This window comes from Bos mutus, chromosome X (assembly GCF_027580195.1).
Source record: "Bos mutus isolate GX-2022 chromosome X, NWIPB_WYAK_1.1, whole genome shotgun sequence".
NCBI lineage: Eukaryota > Metazoa > Chordata > Mammalia > Artiodactyla > Bovidae > Bos > Bos mutus.
Genome location: NC_091646.1, coordinates 77,713,793 through 77,729,569, shown reverse-complemented (window position 1 = coordinate 77,729,569; position 15,777 = coordinate 77,713,793). Strand labels below are relative to the sequence as shown.

At 49.5% G+C, this 15,777-nt stretch overlaps 1 protein-coding gene across 1 annotated transcript; it reads left to right on the top strand.

The window, feature by feature from the left end:
- The first annotated feature begins 2,894 nt into the window (after positions 1–2,894).
- SYP (synaptophysin) lies at positions 2,895–14,690 on the top strand. The gene is made up of 7 exons (XM_005887641.3): positions 2,895–2,946; positions 4,088–4,153; positions 5,280–5,404; positions 8,257–8,452; positions 9,146–9,337; positions 10,606–10,936; positions 13,089–14,690. Exons 1-6 carry the CDS (start codon positions 2,911–2,913, stop codon positions 10,930–10,932), a joined length of 942 nt encoding a protein of 313 aa, XP_005887703.1. The 5' UTR covers positions 2,895–2,910; the 3' UTR covers positions 10,933–10,936; positions 13,089–14,690.
- The last annotated feature ends 1,087 nt before the right edge of the window (positions 14,691–15,777 follow it).

The window sequence follows — 15,777 nt, the reverse complement described above, 5'->3', positions numbered from 1 at the left end:
TGGTGGTTAAGATTGCACTTCCACTGCATGGGCATGGGGTTCGATCCTTGGTGGGGAACTAAGACCCCGCATGCTACACAGCATGGCCAGAAAGAGAGAGAGACAATCTAACTCCGTTTGTAAAAGACATGGGTGACAGCTTAGGGTGAGGTTTCTAGCCTGGGAGAACCCACTCAGGACCAACCTGGCTTTCCTGAGACCAACTTAGAGTACCCCATTCCCAGATCCCACAGCTCCTCTTTCTGCTTCTTTTCCTACCTTTAGTCATTGCCCAAACTTTGGGGTCTCATTCATTCAGTGAAGGTTTAACAGGCATTTTTTTGTGTGTGCCAGGCACTGTTCTGGGTTTCCCTTAGTACAAACTGAGCTGGCTTAGACATGTGTCAAGACTTGTCCAAAGTGTTAGTCATCCCCATGCCAAAGGAACTGAGGTAGTGTTGGAAGTGGCACAGGATGGGGCCACCTATGGGGAGGGTCTGACCTAAAGTCTCCCCCCAGCTCTCAGAGCAGGGGTTTCTCATTTGTATAATTTGTGCCAATTGAACCAGGACTGAAATTTGAGAGAAACCAAAATAGGAGATCTGGGACTCAGAATATAGAGTTGCATTAGGTCTGGAAACAAAGGCTTAGGGTGGTTGGGTTTGTGTATGGTGGGAAAGTAAGTTATGGGTAGGGTAAAGAGAGGGAAGGGAGTTGTTGAGGGATGAGGTGGGACAAGCCACCTGAGGCCAGATGATGCAGACCCTTGAATGCCAAGCCCCAACCCCTGGGGTTTTTCCTGAACGCAGTGGGGAGCCATGAGAGGAATTTGAGCAGGGTAGTGATATAGTTAACTTTGCATTTTAAATAGATGCTCTGACGTTTGTGCTGAAAACAGAAGGGAGGGGGAAGAGACTGGAGATGCTAAATTTGGCAGGAATGATGGTTGCCTTAGCCAGGGGAGGTGGCAGAGGAAATGGAGAGAAGGGAGTAGGTTCCAGAGATGTGTAGAGGTAAAATGAACCATTTACTGGGCCCCAAACTAGGTGTGTTACAGTGATTATCTTGTTTAACAGTGTAACTATCCTACAAGTACCATTTTAAATTATCTTACCTGTCCAAAGTCATACAGGAACAGATATTAGAGGTGGGATGCAAATTCCAGCAACTGGATGCCAAAGCCCAAGCTCTTCATACATACATTTGAACTATACATTCAGATAGTTCAAAATTCAAAAGTACAGAGAAGTATAAAGTGAAAGTTTCCCTTCCCTCTGGAGGCAACCAGTATTATCAGATATCTTTTATACAGTTATAGGATGCTGTACTGATAAGTTAGCACAATGGCTAACAGTAACAGGTGCTGGAGCCAAACTTCCTGGGTTCAAATCCTAGCTCTGCCACTTACCAGTTGTTCAAAGTTCTACCACTTACCAGCTGTTCAAATCCTAGTTCTATCACTTTCCAACTGTATTACTTTAGAAAATTCCTTCAGCTTAGTTTGAGATAGTAGTAGTACCTGACTCATAGAGTTGTTGTGAAGATTTAAATGAGTGATATATGAGAAGCTCACAGAATCGCCACAATTTAAAATGTTAGTTATTCTATCATTATGATGCAATCCCTTCTGTTTGTACACAATTCCCACATAGTTTGGCCTCTTGCATTTCCTAAGTATCTTGAATATCATTACACAGCTCCATATTATTAATAATGACAGCTACATAGTACTCCATTTTGTACCTCTAGCTGAGTTTTTTGTTAAACAGGCCACCAGTAATGAGCACTTGGGAAGTGTCCACACTTCCTTATTTTTATAATAAAAAATAAAGAGCACTGCAGTGTATCATCTTATACATACCTCCTTTAGCACATGTATGTATCTCCCTGCAAGACAAATTTCTACAAGTCTAAGTGCTGAGCCACATATATGGACTTGTTAGTTTGCTACATCCTGCCAAATTATTCTCTACAGAAGTTATACCAATTTAACTTCCATGGGCAATTTATGAGAATGCCTGTTTCTGGCCAACATGCTAATATTGAGCATTATTAAACTGTTTTATATTCCCCACCCTCAAAGGTGAAAAACAATGTCTTGGTAGCTTTTATAGGCATTTCTTTTAGTATGAGTGAGGCTTAGCATTTTAAATTCCAACTGTATTTATCCATTGGCTTCTACAACGTGGCAATTGCCATTGACCTCGGTGGGCCTAGTTTTGGCAGCATGAAGGAGGTGTAATCCAATTAACGGAGGACTTGAGGAATAAACAGGTTGTATCAAGCGTAGAGTTGGAGTAGGGAGTTGACTAAGTTATTCCTTTGACTAAGGAAGAGAGAAACAGGGGAGATAGGTGGAGTGGGAGGGTGTTGGGTTTTTTTTAATGTGCTGAAAATTCAGAAAAGAAGAAACCCTCAAGACCCTGAACTACGTTTAAATTGGTGGGACTTTGGGAACTACGTTTAAATTGCAGGGACTTTGGGCATTGCCAATAACTAGCTGGGTAACCTTATACAAGTCGCTTAACCTCTCTGGGGACTAATTTTCCTCACCTGTAAAAACGGGGACAATGGTCCCTACCACATCGGGACGTTCTAAGGATTAAATAAATGAACACATTCAACAAATTCAGTAAAGGGCTGGCAAACTGTCCTACTGTAGGACGGAACGGTCCACCTCCCCAGATCTCTAGCCGTGTTTTCAGAGATCACGACCTTCCCAGAGAATTCTCACGGTTCCAACCTCCCGGCTGGAATGGCGACCAGTGAGATTTAGACACTGCCGCTGTGCGCAGGCTCCCTTGGCGAGTGAGGCGGGGGTGCGAGGGGCGGAGCTGCGGCCGCCTGGGCTGTTCCGACGATCGCGCGCCGCCCCCGCCGCGCCCTGCGCCCGCCCTTGCTAGCAGGCGCCTCCCGCCCCCTGCATTGCTGATGCTGCTGCTGGCCGACATGGACGTGGTGAATCAGGTACGCGTTCCAGCACCGCGGACAGAGCCCGCCGCTGCCCGGCCTCCTCGCCCGGGTCGCAGTGAATCTGCCTACTCTTAGAGGTGGTGGCCAGAATTCTAGCAGCGGACGCCTGGTCCCAGCTCTGGGGCTGGGGTCTGCGGCAGACGAGGGGAGGGAAGGGGAGGTGGAGAAAAGGAATGCGCCCTTTGCCGCAGCGAGGGCTGTCCTCACTGCCGCAGCGGGAGCCGCCAGAAGCCATTTCCTTACAGGCGAGCAAGGAAGAAGAGGGGTCTTAGAGCTAGGGTATAGGCAAGGAGGGATGGGAAGGGAGAATGGAAGGAAGATTGGGGGGTGCTGTGGATGAGCTAGGAAATAGAGCGACAGAAGGAGTGGGGGCGGGGGTGCAAGGGAGGGTTGACACCTGCCCCTCCCAGACCCTTCCAGATGGTACCCTGGTAGACGACCACCTCTTCCCCCAGAACAGACCAAGGGGGACGATCGGTTTCGCTTCTCCCAAACCCCTAGTCTCCCTTCCCCCAGCACATATACAGTGAAGCCATGTCCCAGCTCTCCTCCACCTTAATCAGCCCAGACCTTCTGCCATCGCACTCTTCTTCACCACCTCAGAACCTTGCCCATCTCTAACCAGGACTAACCCCTCCCCATCCTCATCATCTCAGACACCCCACCACCATCATCTGACTCACCTTTACCGCTGCAGACCCCTCCCCCACCCTAGCCAACCCAACTCCCTCCCTGTTGTGACTCACCTTCACCATCCAAGACCATTTCCCCCACCTTAATGAACCCCAACTCCTTCTTCAGTCTCTCCACCTGATCCCCTTTGCCATCTGACTCATCTTTACGATTTCAAACCTTCTCTCCTTAATTAGTCCTGACTCCATCCCCATCCTCCTCACCCTTGAACCCCTCCACCATCTATCTCCCCACCTCCCTGAACCCCAGGGATCTTCTTCAGAGACCCTGAGCTCACACTTTCCCCAAAGTGTCACTTCCTCCTTTTCACCTTCTCTCCAAACGTCACTCTCTCCCCAAGATCACATGCCTTATCCCCAGGGGTTATTGCCTGGTGGCCTTGTCCCTCACCTTCCTCTCCATCCCCAACAACCCCACCCTTCCCCACTACTTCTCTCCTCAGCTGGTGGCTGGGGGTCAGTTTCGGGTGGTCAAGGAGCCCCTCGGCTTCGTGAAGGTGCTGCAATGGGTGAGTGTGGTCTGAGCTGTGGGGAGAAAGAGGGAGGTACTGGGATTCGGAATGGGGAGGGAGGAATAGATGGGTGGGTGGGGGGGCAAAGGGTATGGGGAAATTGGGCTCCAGGGTGAAGTCCCAGGGCATTGGGGCCAGAGAATGGATGGGCTGTGATGTAACATCACATAAGGTCAAGGGTACCCACATCATGAAGTGGAATATTGCGATGTGCTACTTCCTCTCCTGAGGTGAGAGAGGGGCAAGGGAGGTGAAGCCTGAAGCTGGTTGCTCCAGGGAGAGACACAAAGCCAGAGAAACCCAGAGACAGTGAAGGAGACAGAGAGAATGGGAGATCAGGAATGATGGAGACAGAGATGGAAATACCCAGAAAAAAGATATAGAGATGAGAAAGAGACAAAGAAATGGAAGACAGAGAAAGATGAACAGAGATGCAAAGAGAAACAGACACAGGAAGAGAAGAAGAAAAGTGGGGTGGGGGAGAGAAAGAAATAGAAGAAGAAGAGACCCACTGTGAAAAGAGATAAATTGATAAGCAGAAAGGCAAGAGGGAGACGGAGAGAGCACCATAGAGACAACGAGTCAGAGACAAAGCAGGGAGTTAGAGACAGACCAAGAAACAGAAAGGCACACACACAGAGAGACATACATTCAGAGAGAGAGATAGAGAGAGAGAGAAGAGGCAGAAAGAGCCACACGTATATACTAGAGAAGTAGAGAGAGAAACAGAGACAGAGATATTTGAGAAAGACAAAGACATTGAGAAATACAGAGAGAGAGAGAGACTGAGAGAACTAGAGACACAGAGGACAACAGAGACAGGCAGAATACAGAGAGAGAGAGAGACAGAGAGAGAGAAATAGAGACTGAGACAGAACAAGGGGAATCAGAGCATTATTGAGATGTAGAGCCCAAGAGAGACAGTGGGAGAAAGATTGGAAGAGATAGTCACACCCCTCTAATCAGCTTGTCCTTGGGCCCCATGAGCCCTGATTAGGGGGTGGGGGTGGGGACTAGTCCATCTGCTGCTGCCTATGCTGGGTCCCGATCTGTCCAGAGGAGGGCAGCCCCATCCCACATGCACACAGGCTCACTGTGGCCATCCCCACCCCTACTGCCCAAGGTCTTTGCCATCTTCGCCTTTGCCACATGCGGCAGTTACAGTGGGGAGTTCCAGCTGAGTGTGGACTGTGCCAACAAGACCAAGAGTGACCTCAACATCGAGGTCGAATTCGAGTACCCCTTCAGGTGTGCCCCCACTCTAGCCCACCCCTGGGATCCTGACAGGCCTGGGATGGGGGTGGGGGGTTGGGACTGGCCAACACCTCCACCCCAGAGGCTCCTGCCCAGCCTCCACCTCGGGAGACCACACCCACTCAGGTCACTGCGCATGCACTGAGCACCTACCTTGTGCCTGGCACTGCTCTGGACATCCAGGACAGGTGGCAACCAAGACAGGCATAGGCTGTTGCCCTCTGGCTATGTTCTAGTGAAGGGGAGGGACAGGAGACTAGCAATAAATAAGATTCAAAATTATATATATATATATACACACACACACACACATATATATGTATCCTTAATGCCATAGGATAATAATGTTAGCCAATATTATTATTTAATTCCCATTCATTCATTCCATATACATTTCTTGAGAACCTATTGTATGCCAGGTACTGCTCAAAGTGCTGGGGATAAAACAGTGAACAAAACAGACCAAGCTCCCTACCCTCGTGGAGCCAGCATTATAACAAATAAACAAATTAATAAAGATAATTGCAGATTGGGAGAAATCCAAGGAGGGGATCCTCCTGCAGGGTCTTATGATAGAGAATTAATGAGGGGGTGCTGCATAGCCATAGAGAAGGATTAAACCCAATTAAGCAGTTCTGAGAATTTTTGAGCTCTTACCATATGCTGGGTGCTAGGTACATGAGAGTGAGCACAAGCAGGCAAAGTGGCTGCCCTAATGGAGAGGCTTCCCTCCTAGCCATGGAAAGACAGAGACTTACAGGAACAATTTCAATGGAGGCTCCTAAGGCTCTTCCACTACTAGGACAAGTCACATACCTGCTCCAGGTCTCCATTTCTTCACCCATCAAAGGGGATAATACTACTCATCCTCAGGGTTATGATACATATTAAGTGAATTAATACTTGTAAAATGCTTAGCACAGTGCCAGAAACACAATAAGCACTCCATAAGTGTTTGTGAAAATAAGGGAAATAAAGAAGTTTAAAGGACTGGGGAAAGAGGTCAGGGTTTGAGTTGGAAATTAGGGATTTTTGAGCATTAAGGGTAAATGTAGGCTCAAGAGATCATCCAAGGTGAGAGGGAAGATTGAAGAGAGGATAGTCCAGCAGTGGCCCTGAGCAATAATCAAAAGAAAAGTGCCAGGGAGGCATGGTCTGAGAGGCTGGGGAGGGGGCATGGCAACCAGGGACCCACCAGCTCACAGAAGCCAAGGGAGTTTGGGGAAGGAGTAGGGGTTGCAGCATGGGATATCTTGGAATCTAGAAGGCCACAAAACTCTGTGGCCCCCAACACCTCCCATGCCTAGAGCCTCAGGTCCTGAGGATCTGCCCTTTACCCACAAGTCTGCCAGGGAAAAAATCTTTAGCCTGTGTTCCCCTTGACCAATCCTGCCATTGCCCCAATAACCCCCCTTAAGGACCCTTCATTCCCCCTAGAAACCCAAAAACTCAAACTAGACCCAACTCCTAGCTCCATCATTTAGCAGCCTTGCAGCCCCGGATAAGTAACTTAGTCTTGCAGAACCTCTGTTTGTTCTTCTGTAAAACAGGTATAATAATGCCTCCTTTAGAGAATTGTGGGGGAGAGTCCTTAAAAGAGGCAATTATGTAAAATGCTTAGAGCTGATCAATACGTTTAAGCCCTTCCCTTAGGGCCTTTGCTATACAAGGGCATCGGCACCATTTGCTTATCTCAGGATCCTGCCCCCACAACCTGAGGTCGGAGCTCAGGGACATCACTCCAGTCTTTCTCCCCACACACATCCCTCCTTATGACCCCTCTTCCCTCACACCACATGTCTTCCCAGTCTCCCCCAACCCTCCCCACCCACACCTCAGATACACTCATCCTGTTCTTGCATCCCTTCTACCCTCCTGTCTTTCTGTCCGTCTCCTCCTATCTTGTAGTCTCTGGGCTCTCCTCTGCTATGTACACATTTGTTTTTCTTTTGAGGACCTGAAGTGAGGTGGAGAGAAGAGTCAACATGACATAGGGAAAAAACACAGGATTCAGATCCCAATTCTGTCATTCCCATGCCAGCTGTGTGACTTTAGGCAAGTCATTGCGTTTCTTGGAGCCTCTGTTTCTGCCTCCACATATTTCATTTAATAAATACTTACTGAGCGCCTACTATGTGGCAGCACTGTTCCGGGACTTAAGGGCACAATAGTGAACAAAACCAAGGAAAAGCCCTGCCCTCTTGTACTTACAGCAAAAATCAAGGAAAAAAGTAACATACATGGTATGTCCAAGGGTATCACAATTACAGAGAAAATGGAATAAAGAAGGGGGCTAAGGAGTGCTGGGAGGGAATGGTTAGATTTAATTTTAAATAGATCAGGGAAGACCTCACTGAGAAGATGACAAGTGTAGCAAAGCTTGAAGAAGATGGAGTGGGTAAGATATGAGATATCTAGGAGAGCTTTCTAGTGTAAATATCCTAGGGTGGGAGGGTGCCTGGTGTGTTCTATGAATAACCAAGGGGCCAAGTGCTTAGATTGGAGTGAGGGCTGAATAACACCTATTTCACCGGGATGTTCTCCTGAAATGTGACTGCAGGACTTTCCTGGTGGTCTAGTGGTTAGGACTCTATGCTTTCACTGCTGAAGGCACGAGTTCAATCCCTGGTCATGGAACTAGGATCCCACAAGCCCTGTGGTGCAACCATAAAAGCCAAACAACAACAAATAATGAAATGTGACTGGTACACAGTAGGTGCTCGTGAATGGTTATCGCCTCCTCTTCCTGGGACCATGTCAGAATCTGGGAGGCCCCATGACTGGAAAGGGGGGAGGGGAAGGGAATTCTTAGGGCCTAGGCCACACCTGCCCACCTCTCTCCACAGGCTGCACGAAGTGTACTTTGAGGCACCCACCTGCCAAGGGGACCCTAAAAAAATCTTCCTGGTGGGGAACTACTCCTCATCAGCTGAATTCTTTGTCACCGTGGCTGTGTTTGCCTTCCTCTACTCCATGGGGGCTCTGGCTACCTACATCTTCCTGCAGAACAAGTACCGAGAGAACAACAAAGGGCCCATGCTGGTGAGCTCCCACAGCCACTCACATGCATGCAGGGGCCAGGGGACATGGAGCCTCGGGGACACAGCCATTTTCAGAGGCCACACCAAATTCCAGACAGGCTCACACGCAAGCACTGCTGCTACGAGCATCAGAGACACTGACTAATTGAGTGACAGGGACACATCTACAGCCCACACGGAATCCCAGAAACCTGGAAACTTACTACCTCTCACCAAACCCCACAGTCTAGATGAAAGAAAGGAGCACACAGAGGTTCATTACATCAGTCATGCTTGTCATCCATCACACCACACAGACACACTGATTCCTATACAGCTGTACTCATACACCCTCATTCCAGATACAAAATTACACAAATCCCCACATTCAGACAAAAGTGGAAAGACACACTACTTGCCACAGATTAGACAACAAACTCACAGAATCCTCCTCATACATACACACACCCCACATATCACAATCACACTCTCACACCCTCTGGGTCATATATATACACAAACACACACACGTCCAAGCAAGAAGAACCACCTTCAAGTGAGTGTTGGGGGCTTCAAGAGCTGGAAAGGCAAGGGAGAGACAGGCTTCTTCTGGGGGACCCCCCCCCCAGGAAAGCCTGTGATCTGAGGAGGCCCCACAGCCCAGCATGAAGCAGCCCACTCATGGTGCTGTATCCCTCTCCCCTGCCTGTCCTAGGATTTTCTGGCCACGGCAGTGTTTGCCTTCATGTGGCTGGTTAGCTCATCGGCCTGGGCCAAGGGGCTGTCAGACGTGAAGATGGCCACAGACCCAGAGAACATTATTAAGGGGATGCATGTCTGCCACCAGCCAGGGAATACATGCAAGGAGCTGAGGGACCCTGTGACCTCTGGCCTCAACACCTCGGTGGTAAGTCCTGGGAAGCTGGCTGAGACAGCTGGGGAAGGTGGCTGGGAAACTTAATCTGGCATGGGGAGGCGAAGTGGTGGAGAGAAAAAAATGAGAGGAGAATTCCGAAGAAATCTGAGAGGGCTCCTTGGAGGAGGCATGCAAACAACAGAGCCTTGAAGGATGAGATAGTAATTATAATCACTGTGACACCACAAACTGTCCCCAAAAAGGGGACATGAGATTTTCTGTCCAGTTAGGTCCTGGATCCCAGGCTCAGCCTAGTCATGTAGAATCTCTGGCAACTCAGCAAGTACCCTCTAGGAACCTGTTTCCTTACATGCAAAATGAAAGAACTTGAAATATTTCTCATCTGGACGCCCCCTACTGGCCAGAGTCAGGCTGAGCTCAAATCCCGGCTCTGCCACTTGCAAGCTCTATAACCTCTAACTATCAATAGATAGCCTCTCAGACCTCAGTTTGAGCATATAAATAGAAAACAAGAGTTGATTAGTGGAATAATAACATACAAAATGCTTAGAAAAGGACCTGGCACATGGTAAGTCGTATACAAGTGTTACAGATGCTAAGGTTCCAATTTTTTTCTGTCAATTGCTGGCTATCAGACCTCCAGCCACTTAGCTTCTCTGGGCCTCAGTTTCCTCAACTGTAAAGTAGAAATATTACTTTCTGGCCCCAAACTGAATTACATTTACATATTTATACAAATTCCGTATCTTTGTTTTAGTATAAATCATATATTTATATACTTTACACATGTGTATTTATACATAAGCCCCTGGTGGCTTAGTGGTAAAGAAACTGCTTGCAATGCAGGAGACGCGGGTTTGATCCCTGGGTCAAGAAGATCTCCTGGAGAAGGAAATGGCAACCCACTCCAGTATTCTTGCCTGGAAAATCCCATTTATGTACTTTGTGTATATGTGTTTATTAGTGTTATGCCTACGTATTTAATAAAAAGTTATGCTTACCATTTTACTATATCTTACAAAATTAGATTGATTTACTATATTCTGTACATGTATAAACGTGTATATATGCAAATACATAAACACGTATATCCCTGGGAATGTGAATTCTAATCACCCCACCAAGGTGATTTTTTTGCACATAGACATTCATGTGCTGGGACTCGGAGGGTCAGGGTCTCAGAAACCACCACCCTCTGGGCGCCTGTGAATCCAAACTCGATGCAAACAGCCTCAATGTTCCCTGGGACCACCAGGGCAATGGGCGCTAGATGACAGCAGAGCTTTGTCTCCCCGCAGGTGTTTGGCTTCCTGAACCTAGTGCTCTGGGTCGGCAACCTGTGGTTCGTGTTCAAGGAGACAGGCTGGGCCGCCCCATTCCTGCGCGCTCCTCCTGGTGCCCCCGAGAAACAACCAGCGCCCGGGGACGCCTATGGCGAGGCAGGCTACGGGCAGGGCCCCGGCGGGTACGGGCCCCAGGACTCCTACGGGCCCCAGGGTGGCTATCAGCCAGACTACGGGCAGCCGGCCAGCAGCGGCGGCGGTGGCTATGGGCCTCAGGGCGACTACGGGCAGCAAGGCTACGGCCCTCAGGGTGCACCCACATCCTTCTCCAATCAGATGTAGTCTGGTGAGTGACAGACGGGTGAGATAGCCAATGAGGGCTCACGAAAGGAGATGGGCGGGTCAATGAACCAATAAGAGGCTGGTCCATAGGACGCTAGCTGGACAAGTAAGGACGGCCATTTGAAGGCCCCAATAGAGAGGCGGAGCTACACGTTAAGGGCGAGTAACTAGCCAATGGTGGAGAGGAGAAGAGTGGCTTTTGAAAATAGGCAGAATGAAGAGCCAATGGGAGAGAGATGGAAGTGCTGCTCTGATGGAAGGGAGGGGAGAGAAGCGGGCAGAGCAACCAATGAAAGGAGGAATAACAGGAGGATTTGCGTATTGGAAAGTCGGCTGGGCGCAGGCGCCGAGGAGGGAAGAGGAGGTGGGTCTTAGCCAATGTGTTATGATAAGGCCAATGGATGATAAGGGTAAATGGGCTTGAATCATGAAGGTCAGCGATTACTAATCTGGAAGGAGGTGACAGATCCACCTCTCCGCAACCGTGGAGATGAGGGGGATGGTGTGGAATTTCCAAGAAGGAAAGGGGCGAGGCGAAGCGAAGCAGGGGGCATTGGAAAGTCTTGCTTGCCTTGTTGGTACCCTAAAGAGAAGCGAGATGTCCCTCGCATATGAGAGGGGAAGATGGGAAATAGAGGCAGGCTGATGGCGTTAGAGGGAAAGGCAAGGAAATGGCAACACTGGTGGAGGTAGTTTGTGGCACTTGGCCAGGATGGAAAGGGCAGGGAGGAGTTTATTAGGTATCTCATATACAATTCATTAAAAATTCCTGTTGGCTCTACCTTCAAAATATATCTATAATCTTCACACTGTCCCCCTGGACCTCTTCACTGGTTTCCACTCTCATTCCCATTATATTCTGTTTACAGCTTGGGGAAGGACCCTGTTAAATCCTAAATCAAGCCACAGCCTTCCTGTGCTCAGAACTCAGATATCTGCTGGGGCTCACTCAGATTAAAAGCCAAAGCCTTCATTATGGCCCACGAGGCCCTACACAATCTAGCCCCACCCCTCACTTCTCTGACCTCTCATCCCCAACCACTCCCCCTGACTCTGTTCCAGCCACACTGGCCATCTCGATGTGTCAGGCACAGTCCAACTTCATGGTCTTGGTACTTGCTTTCTTCTTGGAGTTTCAAACCCACACACACTGATAACCTTACCTGGCCAACTCCTTATAAGACCCTTTTCTTACCTTTCCCTATGTTTTATCACAGTCTGTAATTATTAGTTTATATGTTTATTTACTATCTCTTCTACTAGATTAGGGGATGTCCCCATGACTAATTCATGCCATAGATAAATCAGAGCACTACTAATGTTAAGAAACATTTACTGAAACAACATAGCATGAAACATTTTACTATCATTTTAAAATATCCAGGGTCAAAGCAGAAGTCCTCACAACTTTGTCCACAAGGTCCTATGTGACCCCATTACCTATCTCTCTGACATCACCTTCTATCACTCTCCCTTGCTCACTCCATTGAAGCCCCACGGATCTCCTTGCTGTTCCTCAAACACACTAGATGTGGTCTCACCCCAGGGTCCTTGCACTGGCAGCTGTGCTCCCTGCCCAGAATGTAATTCTCCTTGGTTATCTGCATGGTTCATTCCCTCACTTCCTTAAGTCTTTATTCCAATGTCACTTCTTCAATGAGGTCTTCTCTGACTACCTACTTACTAGAGCAACCTTTCTTTCCCTACTGGCACTCCTAATCCCCCTCATCCCAGCCTAATTTTGTTTTTCCATTTCACTTATTATCACCTTATGTCATACTAGATAATTTATTTACACATCATGGTCATTGTTTTAAGTCTCTCTGTCTCCCCCGCTACAATGTAAGTGCCACAAAGATATGGATCTTCGCTCTGCTCAGTACCTGTTAACAGATATTTTTGGATTAGGGGAAACCAATCCAAAAGGAAACCATAGTTTCTTTGGTACCTAATCTAGTGGAGGTAAGGTATATCTTCCCAACAGGAGCAGCTGGGATGGACCTGATCCCAAGACTATAAGTGAAGGAAGAAGGAAGGAAGAAGGGCATGGCAGATAGAGGGTAAAGCCTGGGCAGAGGCATAGCAGCCCAGCCCTTCCCTAAAGGCACTACCTGTGTCTAGACCACCTCTCCTTTTTATGTCTTTTGTCTCCACAGGTCAGTGCAGCCTGGGAGGACCCCATGGGTAGGCAAGAGCTCAGGAGAAGGCCTGCCCCCGCTTACCATCCCTACACCCCAGGTCTCCACCCCTCAAGCCAGGAGACCCTTAACTGTCTTTGCTGTTTATATATATATATATTATATATAAATATCTATTTATCTGTCTAAGCCCTGCCCCCACTCCACTCCCCTTGTGCATTAAGGACCCGATCTTGAGTGGGCCCTTCTCTTACCCCTACCCCTTCCCCTTCATCCTTTGGCCCCTGGCCCTGTGCCCTGAGGTTGGGGGGACTCTTTAAGGGGCACAGAGAGGAGACAGAAGGCTGCATGGGGAGGGTGGGTGTGAGTTCAGACTATCTCCCCTTTCTTCCTCTCCTCCTCCTGACTCTGGCCTTGATTTCTTCCAGCAATTCCTGAACAGGGGCCATTAGGGAAAATCCAACACTAAAGAGGGGAGAAAGGCAGAGACTGGGTGAGCCTGGGACCCAAAGTGGTCTTGGAGAGGAGTTCTGGAGTGGAGGAGACTAATAAGCAGATGGGTTTGGTTCCAGACATACTGGATTTGGAATCTCAAGAAGAAGGGTGCCCTACAGCATTCTAGAATGGGGCTTGGAAGGAGGCTGAGGGTGGGGGTCTAGAAGGGGTGGAGCTTTGAGTGAGGCAGTGGTAGGGCCCACAGTGGGCAGGGTTTAGAGTAGGACAGAGTTCTAAGGAAGAAGTGTGACTTGAGACCCAGGAACCAGGTAGAGAAAAAACGCTGAGGCCTGGTTTTAGAGAGGGTGGGGCTTGAACTAGACAGTGGATGAGGCTCCAGAGGGGACGCGTCTCGGATTGGGACCAGAATCTATGAAAGGGATGTGACTTGGAACATTCCATAGACTGAGTTTGATTCTAAAGGGGGCAGACCTTGGGCAAGCCTAGAAGTGGGGTTCAGGAATGGGCCAAACTTGGAGTGAGGTCATGGTGGGGATTCTAGACAGTTTGGGGCTCATAGTGGGGCCTGCCTGGTGGTTTCAAAAAGGGCAGCCCTGCCCCCGCAATGGAGCAGTGAAGAAAATATATTTTAAAGTGGATGGGCTTGGCAGTGGGGAGGGTAGGATGAGAAGCTTGGCTGGGGCTGAGGGATGGGTTTTGTTAGGGATGGGGGGAATATCTTTGGCCAAGGCTGGGGACTGAGGTGGCCCAGGAAGAGCTGAGAAATAAGACTTGGAGGTTAAGGGGTGGGATCCAGAGAGAGGCACCCCCCACACACCTTTGCCCACCTTGAGATGGGCCAGCAAGGCAATTAGTGGACAGAGCCAAAGGGTCTGTGGGGCCAACCCACCCTCTCTCCCCACTTCCCTTGCCTCCTCCCTCCCTCCACACCCGCTTCCTCCCCGGGGTGGTTGGAGGCCTGGTCTGGAGCCCCTATCCTGCACCCTCTGCTGTGTCTGTGGCGTCTGTAGTGCCTGTGATCGTGTGTTGCCATTTTGTCTGGCTGTTGCCCCTCCCCCACCCCTCCAGACCTTCTCCCTTTCCCGTGCCCTTGGATATTGTTTGAAGACTCCCTCCCCGAGGAAGAACAAATATGATTAATTCTCCCCTAAATAAATTCCTCAACCACCTAGTCCACACGGCTCTGACTTCTCAGTGTCTTTGCGGGGGGAGGGGGGGGAGGCAGGGGACAAAGGGAAAAGAAGGTGAGAGAAAGCTCCACCTCTGACCTGCTGGACACCGTTCAAGAAAACCCATTTTCGGCCCCTCCAACAGTGTTTTGCTGAGCTGCATCCTCTGTGAAGCCTCACTTGCCGATTGTTCTAAGTCACACTCAGAGTAGCCCTGCCCACTGCCCTACTACTGGCCACTGAATGCCCAGTCACATCCGACTCTTTGCGGTCTCATGGACAGTAGCCCACCAGGCTCCTCGGTCCATAGAATTTTCCAGGCAAGAATAATGGAGTGGGTTGCCATTTCCTCCTCCAGGGTATCTTCCTGACTCAGGGATCAAACCCAAGCTTCCTGTGTCTCCAGCACTGCAGGCAGATTCTTTACCACTGAGTCTCTTTACAGTTCGGTTCTAATTTGGGTTCCTTAGACAGGCCCTTTCCCAGACTCTGGGGAGCCCTGTCCTTGAATCCCCAAAGGGTTCAAATAGGATCCCCATGCTTCACAAGGAGACTTCCCTCTAGTCACCTGCCTCGCATTCTTCAGACCCTGCTATCTCTCCGTTTCCTTGCCTGCGCTCCTGCTGGAGAACCGGGAGACCGTCTAGGCAGCAAGGCGAAGGCGGGGCGCCGAGGGGACTAGTTAGTTCTCTCATTCATTTCATAACCTTTCCTGGCTCCTCCCTGGGGCAGGGAGGGGCGGGAAATGACCCGGTTTGCGTAATGGGCCGGGGGTGATGTGGGGTAGGGTAGAGTAGGCGGGTAGGAGATTTGGGGGGTGGGAAGGTGAGGGGTGAGGGGCGGGGTCCCTGGAGCCCACCGTGAAGGGCCGGTGGACCGCTGCCCGTTGCGGTGCCTACCTTGGCCGGGCATCAGAGTTCTGACTGTGTGCCCGGGACCCCCTCCTCCCACCCTGAGGCGTAGCGAAGCCTGAGAGGGCGAAGGAGAGACTCCTAGCTCAGGGAAAGAATACCTGGAGAGAGAAAAGCGGGAGCAGGGGAGAGAAACCTTTAAAATATATTTCTAAGGACTTATGAGGCCTC

What these genes read in the sequence shown, in the direction of transcription:
- SYP (XM_005887641.3), top strand. Translation starts at nt 2,911, where the DNA reads ATGCTGCTGCTGGCCGACATGGACGTGGTGAATCAG. An exon ending in ACATGGACGTGGTGAATCAG is followed by an intron (nt 2,947 to 4,087) that starts GTACGCGTTCCA and finishes TTCTCTCCTCAG; the next exon opens with CTGGTGGCTGGGGGTCAGTT. An exon ending in ACAACAAAGGGCCCATGCTG is followed by an intron (nt 8,453 to 9,145) that starts GTGAGCTCCCAC and finishes TGCCTGTCCTAG; the next exon opens with GATTTTCTGGCCACGGCAGT.